At 38.2% G+C, this 15709-nt stretch overlaps 2 protein-coding genes across 2 annotated transcripts; both read left to right on the forward strand.

Moving 5' to 3' along the window:
* On the forward strand, nt 6556-7456 carry LOC104724868 (MADS-box transcription factor PHERES 2-like). Its single transcript, XM_010443427.2, has one exon. It carries the CDS (start codon nt 6610-6612, stop codon nt 7441-7443), a length of 834 nt encoding a protein of 277 aa, XP_010441729.1. The 5' UTR covers nt 6556-6609; the 3' UTR covers nt 7444-7456.
* LOC104724869 (MADS-box transcription factor PHERES 2-like) lies at nt 12140-13076 on the forward strand. Its single transcript, XM_010443428.2, has one exon. It carries the CDS (start codon nt 12194-12196, stop codon nt 13025-13027), a length of 834 nt encoding a protein of 277 aa, XP_010441730.1. The 5' UTR covers nt 12140-12193; the 3' UTR covers nt 13028-13076.

The raw sequence follows: 15709 nt of genomic DNA on the forward strand, positions 1-15709 counted from the left end.
TGGTTTTTTAGCCGAAAGAGGGTGTTTGTTCCTGAAGTACCTACCACGCATTACTCGAGCCATTAGGGAATTCGGATAATGGATAAGACGCCAATACTGTTTTTCCAGCATTGCATCATTAAATTGTTCAAGAGCTCGGAAACCTATACCCCCTTCACATTTCTCTTTACACATTTTATCCCAAGCTACCCAGTGCATGCCACGAGCCTTATCATTCGACTTCCACCAGAAGGTAGATATAGCACTCGTCAATCGGGAAGTCAGCTCCTGCGGGAGCTTATAACATGACATAACATGGGTAGGAAGTGCTGTTGCCACCGATTTAATCATAATCTCCTTGCCCCCTTTCGAAAGAAGCTTTGCAGACCAACCGTTTACTCGGTCATCTAATCGATCCTTAACATAACTAAACACCTTGGTTTTCGAACCTTGAAGGCTCTCAGGGATACCCAAATACGAGCCCATGCCGCCTTCTTTAGAAATACCCATAATGGTTTTTAATTGAGGTCGTAAATCGGAAGGGACTTTTTTCCCAAACATAATAGAAGATTTATCCAGATTGACCTCTTGTCCTGAGGCTTTCCCATAATCCCCTATTATTTCCATTACTTTACTACACTCGGTTGCCTCTGCTTTGCAGAAGAAAAGACTGTCATCAGCAAACAGCAAGTGCGAAATAGTAGGACTATCACGGGCAATTTTGATACCCGTTATTTTCTCTTCCCGTTCTGCCTTCTTGATATTAGCTATCAAAACCTCAGTGCAAAGAATGAACAGATACGGCGACAGGGGATCCCCCTGACGAAGACCCCTATGAGGGAGGATGGAACCCCTGGGTTGACCATTCAATAGAACTTGGTATGACACAGAAGAGACACACCACATAATCCACGAGATCCATTTCCTGGTAAAACCGAATTTGACCAAAACCGCCTCCAAGAAATCCCATTCTACTCGATCGTATGCCTTGCTCATATCCGTTTTGAGAGCTAGAAACTCCGTCTGACACCTCTGATTGGTGTTTAGTCCATGAAACATCTCCTGAGCGACCAGAACATTATCAGTTATTAAACGACCAGAAACAAAGGCCAACTGAGTTTCAGAGACCAAAAGAGGTAGAAACCGTTTTAACCGGAAACACAAGATTTTAGATATAATCTTATAACTGACATTACAAAGACTGATCGGTCGAAACTCCGTCATCCGCTGCGGTCTATCAACCTTGGGAATAAGACAAATATTTGTCTCATTTAAACGAGGATCGAAACGATCCGTCCTAAAAAATCCCTGAACCAAAGACACCAAATCCCCTTTCAAAGAGGACCAAAACCGTTGAAAGAATAAAGCAGTCATGCCGTCAGGGCCTGGAGTTTTCTCCGGGTGCATCGCAAACAGAGCCTTACGGACTTCCGCCTCAGAAATATCCCGGGTAAGATCTCTATTCATACTCTCCGTGATTAGAGGATTAATTTCTCTAACCATTTCTGGAATGCCATACATTTTTTTTTATCATTCAAAGAAAATGTAATTTTGTCATTTTGTACATAAAGAGGGGTAGTTTTAAAAATAGTCAACATGAAATGGTATTTTAAAAAAGGGATATGAAAAATGGGATATTTTTGAGAATTCCCCTAGTTTATTTTATATAATATAGAATTGTAGTCATAGTTTGGAAAATTAACTTATAAATTATTTAATATATGAACTACAAAGTATTACACATACTATAACACATTCTTAATATTCCAAAAACAAAAAAAAATTGTATACACATAAAAATATACACTAACATACCATATATGCATATACCTCTGTTTAATTATAGAAAACAAAACTAAGTGTTTGAAAATTTTATATTCAATCTAATAATAATTTTAATGTAATTAGGTTATAAACTGTATAAAACATAAGAAGAACAAGTTCCATGACCGTCTCGACACCGCTCGGGCGGGGGTTGACTGTCAAGCCTTCGAGACGGATTGTGCAGAATTGATGCGATGGTGGAGCTGCCCGAAGACTGGCCGGCTTTCTCGAACCTGCTAGAAAAATTTTCCTTGCTCCGATCTTTTTTCCCTTCCTTTACCTTGACCAGGATCCCTCATGAGTCCAACATCAGGGCAGATTGTGTTGCTCGAGCTTCAAGATCTTTAGTTTTTGAAATTTTTTTTGTAAACTCTTTTCCTCTTGTTTGGGCAACCAATCTTGGAGTAATCTTTTAATTTATTTAATGTTTGGTTGAAAAAATAAAAAATAACGTAAGAAGAAGAAAAAAAATATTCTAAACAAAATTATAAATTAATTAGATAAAAGTTAATTAATTGGGATTTTGAAAACTAAATAAATTAAAAATTATTATTTTAAATACAGTAATTTATATTTTAGTTCCGCGGTGTACCGCAGGTGAAAACCTAGTAACTAGAATAAAAATACATAAATTTATTTGCCTACTAGGGAAATCCTTATCTAATAAACAACTACAAATACTCTAGGGGTGTATTCAACTTGACATTTTAAATGATTTGTGTAAACTTTACAAACCCTATGTTATTCAATCATGGATTTTAAAAAGTCCAGTAATATCCGTTGTTATTGAACTGATGATTTAAAAATCTACTTTAAAATCCATTGTTATTCAAAATAGTTTGTGGATTTGGATTTTTATAATTTTTATGGATTCTGAAAGATTTGAGAGGATTTGTTTAGTTAAAAATACCGAAATCCAAATCTCATGGTTTTAGGTGGGATTTTAAATTTTTTTATAGAAAATCATATCAACTTCCCTAAAATCTATCAAAATTTCCTAAATCCCATCAAATTCTCCAAAATCATGGTTTCAACACACCCCTAAATCCACACTAGAAGATTCATGGATGGCTATTCAAATATTCATATATTAATGTCATTGGGTTGGATTAAATCACTTATTAGTTAAAAATATTCTAAACAAACTTGTGTAACGTTTCTAAATACATTTTTAAAATTTTTGTAGTCATTTTTGGATGTTTTATGTCTAATTGAATTGTACCACTTGTGGAATCAGTGAAACGAAACAATGTTTATGTGTGATATTTATTGAACATTGTGAGTTGAAGTAATTAAACATTGTGAGTTGAAGTCAAACCTCTAGAAAACCATATAAAAGGTTTGGTGAACTTGGCGTTTTCCAAGTTAAGGATATATATGTTGTTGAGAATTTTCCGACATGCAAATCTTTTTTGAATATAATGTAAAATTAATTCAAAAAAATAACGTTCTCATTAAAAAGGTCTAGTTTGTTCTAAACAACTTAGAAAATAAAAGCAGAGCAAAACACTCAAATTGTTCCGGACTTTCCAAAGGTTCTAGTATCCTCTAGATGCTGAGACGGGGCTGCCAAAGTGGCCGCCTGTTTCTGACAAAGATCATCATAGGCCTCCTTCGTCCGTTTAACCAAATTACCCATCCTGTCCTTCGCCATAGCACGAACTAATGGCTTTAAACCCTTCAATTTTTTAGAAAACCGAAAGAGAGAGGAAGTGGATAGGAAGATAGGCTCGGTGATCTGCCAATACTCTGAGACCATAGTCTTGAATTCCTCAAAATCTAGAACTTCATTGACAAACTTAAAAGGTTTGCGCTTCCGTTCTCCTTCTGTAGATCCTGACAGATGGATACTGCTGCGCAAGTGGTCAGAGCAACCACCTGCATCAAACATCGTATAAAAGATTGAGCCCATTTGTCATTAACAAGCACCCTATCCAACTTTTTAGATATTAGATCACCATCCCTATGGTTACAAAATGTGAACAGTGGACCATGGTAAGCCAAGTCTGCTAAAGAGCAATAGTTGACTAAATCCTTGAAATCTTGCATTGCAGTGGTAAAGCTTGAGGCATCTGCCCTGGAATGCTCTTCAACATCCAACATAACGTTAAAATCACCCATCAATATCCACGGCTTGCTACATATAATCGGAGAATCATAGTGTGCTCTCAGATCATCCCACAGTCCTCTTCGCACGTCATCAAAGTTTGATGTGTAAATAAAAAAACAGAAAAACTCAGTAGCCTCACCCTCCAACTGAACCGAACAAGTTACACCTTGATCACTTTTAAAGAATGGCGTTAATCGAGCTGTGCGTTTCTAAACAACCCAAATACGACCAAGCCGGGAATATTCATAGTTTGTAAGAACCGACCAATTCCAAAAAACCTCATCAATCACCTTTGGAGCCCGGTGTTCCTGAACTCGAGTCTCCAAAACACATCCAAACTGAAACTTCTCCCCCTCTACCCACTTCTTTATCACGAAATGCTTAGATGTGGTGTTTAGACCACACACATTCCAAAAGAATCCCGACATACTTAACGCTTCTTGGAGGACCTCTTCCTACGGTACACACCCGGATTAGCATCCTTGGTGGGTAAAGCAGAAGATTCAGATTGCTTAGTGGAGCTTTTCCCCAAACGCGAAGGCAACTTCCTGATTGAATTATCAACTTGGCTTGATGCCATCATACTCGGGTCAACAACACCACTCTTCTTAACAAGCGGAACAATCTCCCCCTTTTCATGATATTGACCTTGCAAGGCCATATCAATTCCTGAGTCCGCCTGCTCTGTTTCACCTGCGTTAGAGAGTAGAATACCATAACGAGAAGGTGAAACTACTGCTGATGTTTCCACCCGACGCTCACCCCCTCTACTTGCTTTCGCCGGTGAAACAACAGACCAACCCAGCTCTGTAGAGCCGACTGTGGTGTGGTTAACCGCCTCCTGCGAGAGAGGCAAAGCTACAGCTAAATCCCATGTCTTGACAACCTTGTTCGCAGAAGGATTCCCTGTCTCTGCTATGGTGTTAGCTTTGACATTCTGAATCGCAGGCGAACCCTCTTTGTCAACACTTTCCGAGTTCTCCAGGAGGGTGCTCGTAGTGGACTTCCTCTTACAGTCAGCATTCCGATGTCCCCACTTCAAACAACCTGAGCAGCGAGAAGGGACCCAAGGGTAAACAAATTGAACCTGAGCATCAATTCCCAATTTAGAGGTGAAACGGGATGTTACGGGCAACTCCTTTGACAAAGTAGCTGCAACAAACACCTTAGCTTCTTTAAAATTTGTACATTGCTCCGTCTGCGGGTGGAGACGAATGGGTGTCCCCACTGCACTCGCAATAAAATAAAGACCCTCCCTCGAGTATAGTTGATGTGGTACATTCTTCAATGTGACCCACAACAGAACTGTTGAGATGACCACATCCTCCTCCACTACAAGGGACCACTTGGACACGACGATAGGAATATCAGCGATATTCCACATACCTTGACGCAAAATCCTACTCCTGGTCTGCTCATCCTTGATTCTGAATTTGACTGTGGTAGAGTTCACTTCAAAAACATCAATACGAATGGATTTATCTCCCAACGACCAGATCTTATTAACAATGACCTGGATCTTGCCTACATGAGGCGAAATGTCTAAGAACTTACCTTGAAGGAAATCATCCCATAGAGGCACCGAATTCTGAACCAAACCATCAGGGATCTCTACACGTGAATCCCCATCAAAAACTTCAACATGTAACGTGTGACTTAAGTTTGAGAACCTGTTCTCGACTGCCCCTGCACACGATTTAGGCTGACTCTGAACTGGAAAACTGCTCGGACTAATCTGTTCCACCGAAGGAGGAGGAGTCTCCTTCTCCGGCACCGGCATCCCCTTAGTAAACCTCCTGCCTCGCGACTAAGAGAGGAAAACCCTAATCGTCTACCCGATCGCCCTAGAAAGACCAAATAAGGAAAGTCTCCAGACCAAATATTTCTTTTCAAGGTGTAAGATATTCCTCTAGATTTCAAGACATGCAAATCTTAATACTGTGCTTAAAGTAGAAATGGATCTATGAACGTTATTAGGCTCTTTTTAAAAGTACACTTTCACAAATTGACTAATGTAAGTAGTAGTAAGATAGATTAAGATTAAGTTTTTTATCCGAATAAAATATTATAAAGTAATTAATCAGACGCCTAAACCAATCGATGTATAAGCCACTATAATAGTTGAACAAAAGTTGAGAGTGTAGATGGTTTTGGTCGTTAAAATGTCTTACAACTGATTTTTATAACATATAATATAGTACATTATCTATATTATTATTTTCTATTCCACAAATATTTTCCTTTTTATCACTTAATTTTTTATCACTTTACTTTTAACAATTTAAATTAGTGTTTAATATGAAAATTATAAAATTTAAATTTATATATCGTAAATATTTTAAATCAATTTTCATGTAATTTTTTAATAATGTGGACATCCTAAATAGAAGTACATCTCATAATACATATGTGAGAGCAAAATTTACTCTTAATATAATATCTCTATCTTCACGTCCCATAAAAAGTATTATATCTAAATAGGATTACTAACTATCTTTAAAATGATAGGGTTATCATTTTATATTCAATCAAATGCCTACACGTAGGAATGAAATGGGTACGATATCTGAGATTCAACCAAATCTAAAGCTAATGAGCAAGCAATGAAATAAAACCATAACGGATAAAAGTACCTTTCATTTTCTATATAAACAACTCATGCCAACAAAACAAGACACACAACAAAGATAGTGAACATGAAAAGAAAAATTTTGCTTATAGAAAATGAAGCATCGAGAAAAAGAAGCTTCATCAAACGTAAAAAAGGGATGATGAAGAAACTTGCTGAGCTGTCCACTCTCTGTGACGTCAAGATGTGTGCGGTTATCTACAGTCCGTATAACGCAGACCCTGAGGCTTGGCCATCAAGAGAAGGCGCTGAGAAAGTGATATCAGATTTTATGGAGGTTCTGGTGGACGATCGGAATAAAAGGATGTTGGATCAAGAAGGTTTTCTGCGTAAGAGGATTGCTAAGGATGAAGCGAAATTGCAAAAATTGCGTACTGAGAACCAAAATTTTGAGATTCCAAATTGTTTGTTTGGTTGTCTTAAAGGAGAGATTGATGTGCATAAGCTTGGTGAAAAGGATCTTCAGAATTTAAGTTTTTTTGTTGATACTTATATTGACAAGATTACTTGCAGGATGCAGAACCTTATGGAGAATGGTGAATCTTCTTCTCGTTTACCCCCTTCTGTTGTTGTAGATGCAGTTGCTGTCCCAGTTGGAGATTATGATCACATGAATCAAAATCAAAATCAGCAGAAATCGATTCAACGCCAAAGTGATTTTCTTATTGAACTTTTTCGACAGATTCCACAGAAAATTCATCAATTCAATATGAATGTGAATCTGGATTTGAATCTGAATCTGAATCTGAATTCGAACCAAAATATGATTTTGGATTTGAATCAAATTCCTAATGTTGAAGAGGATATAGACCCCATGGGCTCGAACCATCACCAACCCAAAACTGATGGTCTCGCTAGCAACGCTGCTGATGTTCGTGCTCCTAACACCACCAACAAGTGACTTAGAGTTAAAAAGGGAGTTGTTTTTTCTTCTAAATGAAGTATTTAATCGTTTGTATAATTGTGTTTTCGTCAATTGAAAAGATAAAACTTCTAAGTGATATCTTTTTGATTTCTATTTTCTTTTTTGTAATAATAATAAAATGTTTTGCTTTTATGGTCGTTTTAATGTTATTTTGATTATTAGGTATATGTATTTTCTTGGAAAAATCTTTATTTTATTTAAACAAATTTAGTCATATCGAAGAAAAAAAAACTAGGTAGTAGATAGGTTTCACTCGTAAGTTCGGTTCATCAATTCAACGTGAAATATAAATAATAGAGAAGGTTTCTTTAGTAAATTTGGCTACTCATGTGATTCCGACATATTGTCGAGAACTATATTCTAATACCATATAAAGAACACATAATATTGGGAAAATAATCTGTATCCCCCCCAAACTTTCATATAGCACCACAAACCCACATATTCTGAACCTCAATCTTTATCCACACAATTTGGATGTTGAAATCCAGTTTTCTCCTAATTTGAAAGTTTGAATCCTTGGTCCCCCATCAAGGTTGGTTAACACGATTTATTACAAAAATTTGAGATCAATCCAAAAACTGAATACAGTAAACCAAATTGAGACTTGATTCGAGTTATTCACAACCCAAAATATATATCCAGTTAGAAGAATCTCCAAATTGAAAATTTTAGAACACTAATTTTGATTCTCTCTCTTGAACATATTTGATTTTCTCTTTTCAACATCTAAGCTCTAATATGAGAAATTCATCTGAGAGAATTTTCGAGATCACTTTATAGAGCACATTGCAACATGACATCCCTCGTGTGTCAACAATTAGCTTGAGCCGGTTAACAAGAATTTTTTAGATCACTTTATAGAGCATATTGCAGCATGAAATTGGTCGATAATCTTTCATTTAGTGGGCCTCTGTTTTTTTTGGAATAAGAGCAATGATAGTAGCATTCAATCCTTTGGGAAGAAAACCTTTAACAAAGAAAGACTGTACTGCAATAATCAACTCAGGACCAATAATATCCCACATAGCTTTGTAAAATTCCACTGTATAGCCATCCGGGCCTTTAGACTTATCCCGTGACATTGCAAATAAGACTGTCTTGATCTTCTCCGCCGTGACAGAGTTCATAAGCATAGCCACATCATCAGTTGAGCATCGAAAAGGAAGAAGGGATTGGAGATCCTCCACAGTGATACCATCATAGTCCTCAAGACAATGTTGAAGGAATGTCTTAAAATGCCTCTTCGCTTCCAACTTGATATCATCCCCAGAGACCACCACCCCATTTGGACATTGAATTTCATGTATTGTATTGACAGTCTCTCTAACCGTGACAACACGGTGGAAGGCCTTATTATTCTTATCTCCAACCGCTAGCTAGTGAAGCTTAGATTTCTACTTAAGGTACTTTTCTTCCAACTTCGCTACAAACTCCCCTGGAGAGTAAGCAGCACTCTCCTCTGCCATTAACTGCTGAGACGGGGCTGCCAAAGTGGCCGCCTGTTTATGACAAAGATCCTCATAGGCCTCCTTCGTCCGTTTAACCAAATTACCCATCCTGTCCTTCGCCATAGCACGAACAAATGGCTTTAAACCCTTTAATTTTTTAGAAAACCGAAAGAGAGAGGAAGTGAGTAGGAAGATAGGCTCGGTGATCTGCCAATACTCTGAGACCATAGTCTTGAATTCTTCAAAATCTAGAACTTCATTGACAAACTTAAAAGGTTTGCGCTTCCGTTCTCCCTCTGTAGATCCTGACAGATGGATACTGCTGCGCAAGTGGTCAGAGCAACCACCTGCATCAAACATCGTATAAAAGATTGAGCCCATTTGTCATTAACAAGCACCCTATCCAACTTTTTAGATATCAGATCACCATCCCTATGGTTACACCAAGTGAACAGTGGACCATGGTAAACCAAGTCTGCTAAAGAGCAATAGTTGACTAAATCCTTGAAATCTTGCATTGTAGTGGTAAAGCTCGAGGCATCTGCCCAGGAATGCTCTTCAACATCCAACATAACGTTAAAATCACCCATCAATATCCATGGCTTGCTACATATAATCGGAGAATCATAGTGTGCTCTCAGATCCTCCCACAGTCCTCTTCGCACATCATCAAAGTTTGATGTGTAAATAAAAAAACAGAAAAACTCAGTAGCCTCACCCTCCAACTGAACCGAACAAGTTACAACTTGATCACTTTTAAAGAATGGCGTTAATCGAGCTGTGCATTTCTAAAAAACCCAAATACGACCAAGCCGGGAATATTCATAGTTTGTAAGAACCGACCAATTCCAAAAAACCTCATCAATCACCTTTGGAGCCCGGTGTTCCTGAACTCGAGTCTCCAAAACACATCCAAACTGAAACTTCTCCCCCTCTACCCACTTCTTTATCACGGAATGCTTAGATGTGGTGTTTAGACCACACACATTCCAAAAGAAGCCCGACATACTTAACGCTTCTTGGAGGACCTCTTCCTACTGTACACACCCGGATTAGCATCCTTGGTGGGTAAAGCAAAAGATTCAGATTGCTTAGTGGAGCTTTTCCCCAAACGCGAAGGCAACTTCCTGATTGAATTATCCACTTGGCTTGATGCCATCATACTCGGGTCAATAACACCACTCTTCTTAACAGGCGGAACAATCTCCCCCTCTTCATGATATTGACCTTGCAAGGCCATATCAATTCCTGAGTCCGCCTGCTCTGTTTCACCTGCGTTAGAGAGTAGAATACCATAACGAGAAGGTGAAACTACTGCTGATGTTTCCACGCGACGCTCACCCCCTCTACTTGCTTTCGTCAGTGAAACAATAGACCAACCCAGCTCTGTAGAGCCGACTGTGGTGTGGTTAACCGCCTCCTGCGAGAGAGGCAAAGCTACAGCTAAATCCCATGTCTTGACAACCTTGTTCGCAGAAGGATTCCCAGTCTCTGCTATGGTGGTAGCTTTGACATTCTGAATCGCAGGCGAACCCTTTTTGTCAACACTGTCCGAGTTCTCCAGGAGGGTGCTCGTAGTGGACTTCCTCTTACAGTCAGCATTCCGATGTCCCCACTTCAAACAACCTGAGCAGCGAGAAGGGAGCCAAGGGTAAACAAATTGAACCTGAGCATCAATTCCCAATTTAGAGGTGAAACGGTATGTTACGGGCAACTCCTTTCACAATGTAGCTGCAACAAACACCTTAGCTTCTTTAAAATTTGTACATTGCTCCGTCTGCGGGTGGAGACGAATGGGTGTCCCCACTGCACTCGCAATAAAATGAAGACCCTCCCTCGAGTATAGTTGATGTGGTACATTCTTCAATGTGACCCACAACAGAACCGTTGAGATGACCACATCATCCTCCACTACAAGGGACCACTTGGACACGACGATAGGAATATCAGCGATATTCCACATACCTTGACGCAAAATCCTACTCCTGGTCTGCTCATCCTTGATTCTGAATTTGACTGTGGTAGAGTTCACTTCAAAAACATCAATACGAATGGATTTATCTCCCAACGACCAGATCTTATTAACAATGACCTGGATCTTGCCTACATGAGGCGAAATGTCTAAGAACTTACCTTGAAGGAAATCATCCCATAGAGGCACCGAATTCTGAACCAAACCATCAGGGATCTCTACACGTGAATCCCCATCAAAAACTTCAACATGTAACGTGTGACTTAAGTTTGAGAACCTGTTCTCGACTGCCCCTGCACACGATTTAGGCTGACTCTGAACTGGAAAACTGCTCGGACTAATCTGTTCCACCGAAGGAGGAGGAGTCTCCTTCTCCGGCACCGGCATCCCCTTAGTAAACCTCCTGCCTCGCGACTAAGAGAGGAAAACCCTAATCGTCTACCCGATCGCCCTAGAAAGACCAAATAAGGAAAGTCTCCAGACCAAATATTTCTTTTCAAGGTGTAAGATATTCCTCTAGATTTCAAGACATGCAAATCTTAATACTGTGCTTAAAGTAGAAATGGATCTATGAACTTTATTAGGCTCTTTTTAAAAGTACACTTTCACAAATTGACTAATGTAAGTAGTAGTAAGATAGATTAAGATTAAGTTTTTTATCCGAATAAAATATTATAAAGTAATTAATCAGACGCCTAAACCAATCGATGTATAAGCCACTATAATAGTTGAACAAAAGTTGAGAGTGTAGATGGTTTTGGTCGTTAAAATGTCTTACAACTGATTTTTATAACATATAATATAGTACATTATCTATATTATTATTTTCTATTCCACAAATATTTTCCTTTTTATCACTTAATTTTTTATCACTTTACTTTTAACAATTTAAATTAGTGTTTAATATGAAAATTATAAAATTTAAATTTATATATCGTAAATATTTTAAATCAATTTTCATGTAATTTTTTAATAATGTGGACATCCTAAATAGAAGTACATCTCATAATACATATGTGAGAGCAAAATTTACTCTTAATATAATATCTCTATCTTCACGTCCCATAAAAAGTATTATATCTAAATAGGATTACTAACTATCTTTAAAATGATAGGGTTATCATTTTATATTCAATCAAATGCCTACACGTAGGAATGAAATGGGTACGATATCTGAGATTCAACCAAATCTAAAGCTAATGAGCAAGCAATGAAATAAAACCATAACGGATAAAAGTACCTTTCATTTTCTATATAAACAACTCATGCCAACAAAACAAGACACACAACAAAGATAGTGAACATGAAAAGAAAAATTTTGCTTATAGAAAATGAAGCATCGAGAAAAAGAAGCTTCATCAAACGTAAAAAAGGGATGATGAAGAAACTTGCTGAGCTGTCCACTCTCTGTGACGTCAAGATGTGTGCGGTTATCTACAGTCCGTATAACGCAGACCCTGAGGCTTGGCCATCAAGAGAAGGCGCTGAGAAAGTGATATCAGATTTTATGGAGGTTCTGGTGGACGATCGGAATAAAAGGATGTTGGATCAAGAAGGTTTTCTGCGTAAGAGGATTGCTAAGGATGAAGCGAAATTGCAAAAATTGCGTACTGAGAACCAAAATTTTGAGATTCCAAATTGTTTGTTTGGTTGTCTTAAAGGAGAGATTGATGTGCATAAGCTTGGTGAAAAGGATCTTCAGAATTTAAGTTTTTTTGTTGATACTTATATTGACAAGATTACTTGCAGGATGCAGAACCTTATGGAGAATGGTGAATCTTCTTCTCGTTTACCCCCTTCTGTTGTTGTAGATGCAGTTGCTGTCCCAGTTGGAGATTATGATCACATGAATCAAAATCAAAATCAGCAGAAATCGATTCAACGCCAAAGTGATTTTCTTATTGAACTTTTTCGACAGATTCCACAGAAAATTCATCAATTCAATATGAATGTGAATCTGGATTTGAATCTGAATCTGAATCTGAATTCGAACCAAAATATGATTTTGGATTTGAATCAAATTCCTAATGTTGAAGAGGATATAGACCCCATGGGCTCGAACCATCACCAACCCAAAACTGATGGTCTCGCTAGCAACGCTGCTGATGTTCGTGCTCCTAACACCACCAACAAGTGACTTAGAGTTAAAAAGGGAGTTGTTTTTTCTTCTAAATGAATTATTTAATCGTTTGTATAATTGTGTTTTCGTCAATTGAAAAGATAAAACTTCTAAGTGATACCTTTTTGATTTCTATTTTCTTTTTTTGTAATAATAATAAAATGTTTTGCTTTTATGGTTGTTTTAATGTTATTTTGATTATTAGGTATATGTATTTTCTTGGAAAAATCTTTATTTTATTTAAACAAATTTAGTCATATCGAAGAAAAAAAACTAGGTAGTAGATAGGTTTCACTCGTAAATTCGGTTCATCAATTCAACGTGAAACAAAAATAATAGAGAAGGTTTCTTTAGCAAATTTGGCTACTCATGTGATTCCGACATATTGTCGAGAACTATATTCTAATATCATATAAAGAACACATAATATTGGGAAAATAATCTATATCCCCCCAAACTTTCATATAGCACCACAAACCCACATATTCTGAACCTCAATCTTTATCCACACATTTTGGATGTTGAAATCCAGTTTTCTCCTAATTTGAAAGTTTGAATCCTTGGTCCCCCATCAAGGTTGGTTAACACGATTTATTACAAAAATTTGAGATCAATCCAAAAACTGAATACAGTAAACCAAATTGAGACTTGATTCGAGTTATTCACAACCCAAAATATATATCCAGTTAGAAGAATCTCCAAATTGAAAATTTTAGAGCACTAATTTTGATTCTCTCTCTTGAACATATTCGAATTTCTCTTTTCAACATCTAAGCTCTAATATGAGAAATTCATCTGAGAGAATTTTCGAGATCACTTTATAGAGCACATTGCAACATGACATCCCTCGTGTGTCAACAATTAGCTTGAGCCGGTTAACAAGAATTTTTTAGATCACTTTATAGAGCATATTGCAGCATGAAATTGGTCGGTAATCTTTCATTTAGCGGGCCTCTGTTTTTTTTGGAATGAGAGCAATGATAGTAGCATTCAATCCTTTGGGAAGAAAACCTTTAACAAAGAAAGACTGTACTGCAATAATCAACTCAGGACCAATAATATCCCACATAGCTTTGTAAAATTCCACTGTATAGCCATCCGGGCTCGGAGACTTATCCCGTGACATTGCAAATAAGATTGTCTTGATCTTCTCCGCCATGACAGAGTTCATAAGCATCCACATCATCAGTTGAGCATCGAAAAGGAAGAAGGGATTGGAGATCCTCCACAGTGATACCATCATATTCCTCAAGACAATGTTGAAGGAATGTCTTAAAATGCCTCTCCGCTTCCAACTTGATATCATCCCCAGAGACCACCACCCCATTTGGACTTTGAATTTCATGTATCGTATTGACAGTCTCTCTAACCGTGACAACACGGTGGAAGGCCTTATTATTCTTATATCCAACCGCCAGCTAGTGAAGCTTAGGTTTCTGCTTAAGGTACTTTTCTTCCAACTTCGCTACAAACTCCCCTGGAGAGTAAGCAGCACTCTCCTCTGCCAATAACTGCTGAGACGGGGCTGCCAAAGTGGCCGCCTGTTTCTGACAAAGATCCTCATAGGCCTCCTTCGTCCGTTTAACCAAATTACCCATCCTGTCCTTCGCCATTGCACAAACTAATGGCTTTAAACCCTTTAATTTTTTAGAAAACCGAAAGAGAGAGGAAGTGAGTAGGAAGATAGGCTCGGTGATCTGCCAATACTTTGTGACCATAGTCTTGAATTCTTCAAAATCTAGAACTTCATTGACAAACTTAAAAGTTTTGCGCTTCCGTTCTCCCTCTGTAGATCCTGACAGATGGATACTGCTGTGCAAGTGGTCAGAGCAACCACCTGCATCAAACATCGTATAAAAGATTGAGCCCATTTGTCATTAACAAGCACCCTATCCAACTTTTTAGATATTAGATCACCATCCCTATGGTTACAAAATGTGAACAGTGGACCATGGTAAGCCAAGTCTGCTAAAGAGCAATAGTTGACTAAATCCTTGAAATCTTGCATTGCAGTGGTAAAGCTCGAGGCATCTGCCCTGGAATGCTCTTCAATATCCAACATAACGTTAAAATCACCCATCAATATCCACAGCTTGCTACATATAATCGGAGAATCATAGTGTGCTCGCAGATCATCCCACAGTCCTCTTCGCACGTCATCAAAGTTTGATGTGTAAATAACAAAACAAAAAAACTCAGTAGCCTCACCCTCCAACTGAACCGAACAAGTTACAACTTGATCGATTTTAAAGAATGGCGTTAAACGAGCTGTGCGTTTCTAAACAACCCAAATACGACCAAGCCGGGAATATTCATAGTTTCTAAGAACCGACCAATTCCAAAAAACCTCATCAATCACCTTTGGAGCCCGGTGTTCCTGAACTCGAGTCTCCAAAACACATCCAAACTGAAACTTCTCCCCCTCTACCCACTTCTTTATCACGGAATGCTTAGATGTGGTGTTTAGACCACACATTCCAAAAGAAGCCCGACATACTTAACGCTTCTTGGAGGAACTCTTCCTACTGTACACACCCGGATTAGCATCCTTGGTGGGTAAAGCAGAAGATTCAGAATACTTAGTGGAGCTTTTCCCCAAACGCAAAGGCAACTTCCTGATTGAATTATCAACTTGGCTTGATGCCATCATACTCGGGTCAACAACACCACTCTTCTTAACAGGCGGAACAATCTCCCCCT

Source organism: Camelina sativa, chromosome 11 (assembly GCF_000633955.1).
Source record: "Camelina sativa cultivar DH55 chromosome 11, Cs, whole genome shotgun sequence".
In the NCBI taxonomy this organism is placed as follows: domain Eukaryota; kingdom Viridiplantae; phylum Streptophyta; class Magnoliopsida; order Brassicales; family Brassicaceae; genus Camelina; species Camelina sativa.

Excerpts from the sequence above, each read along its gene's own strand:
- LOC104724868 (XM_010443427.2), top strand. The coding sequence starts at position 6,610 with ATGAAAAGAAAAATTTTGCTTATAGAAAATGAAGCATCGAGAAAAAGA.
- LOC104724869 (XM_010443428.2), top strand. The coding sequence starts at position 12,194 with ATGAAAAGAAAAATTTTGCTTATAGAAAATGAAGCATCGAGAAAAAGA.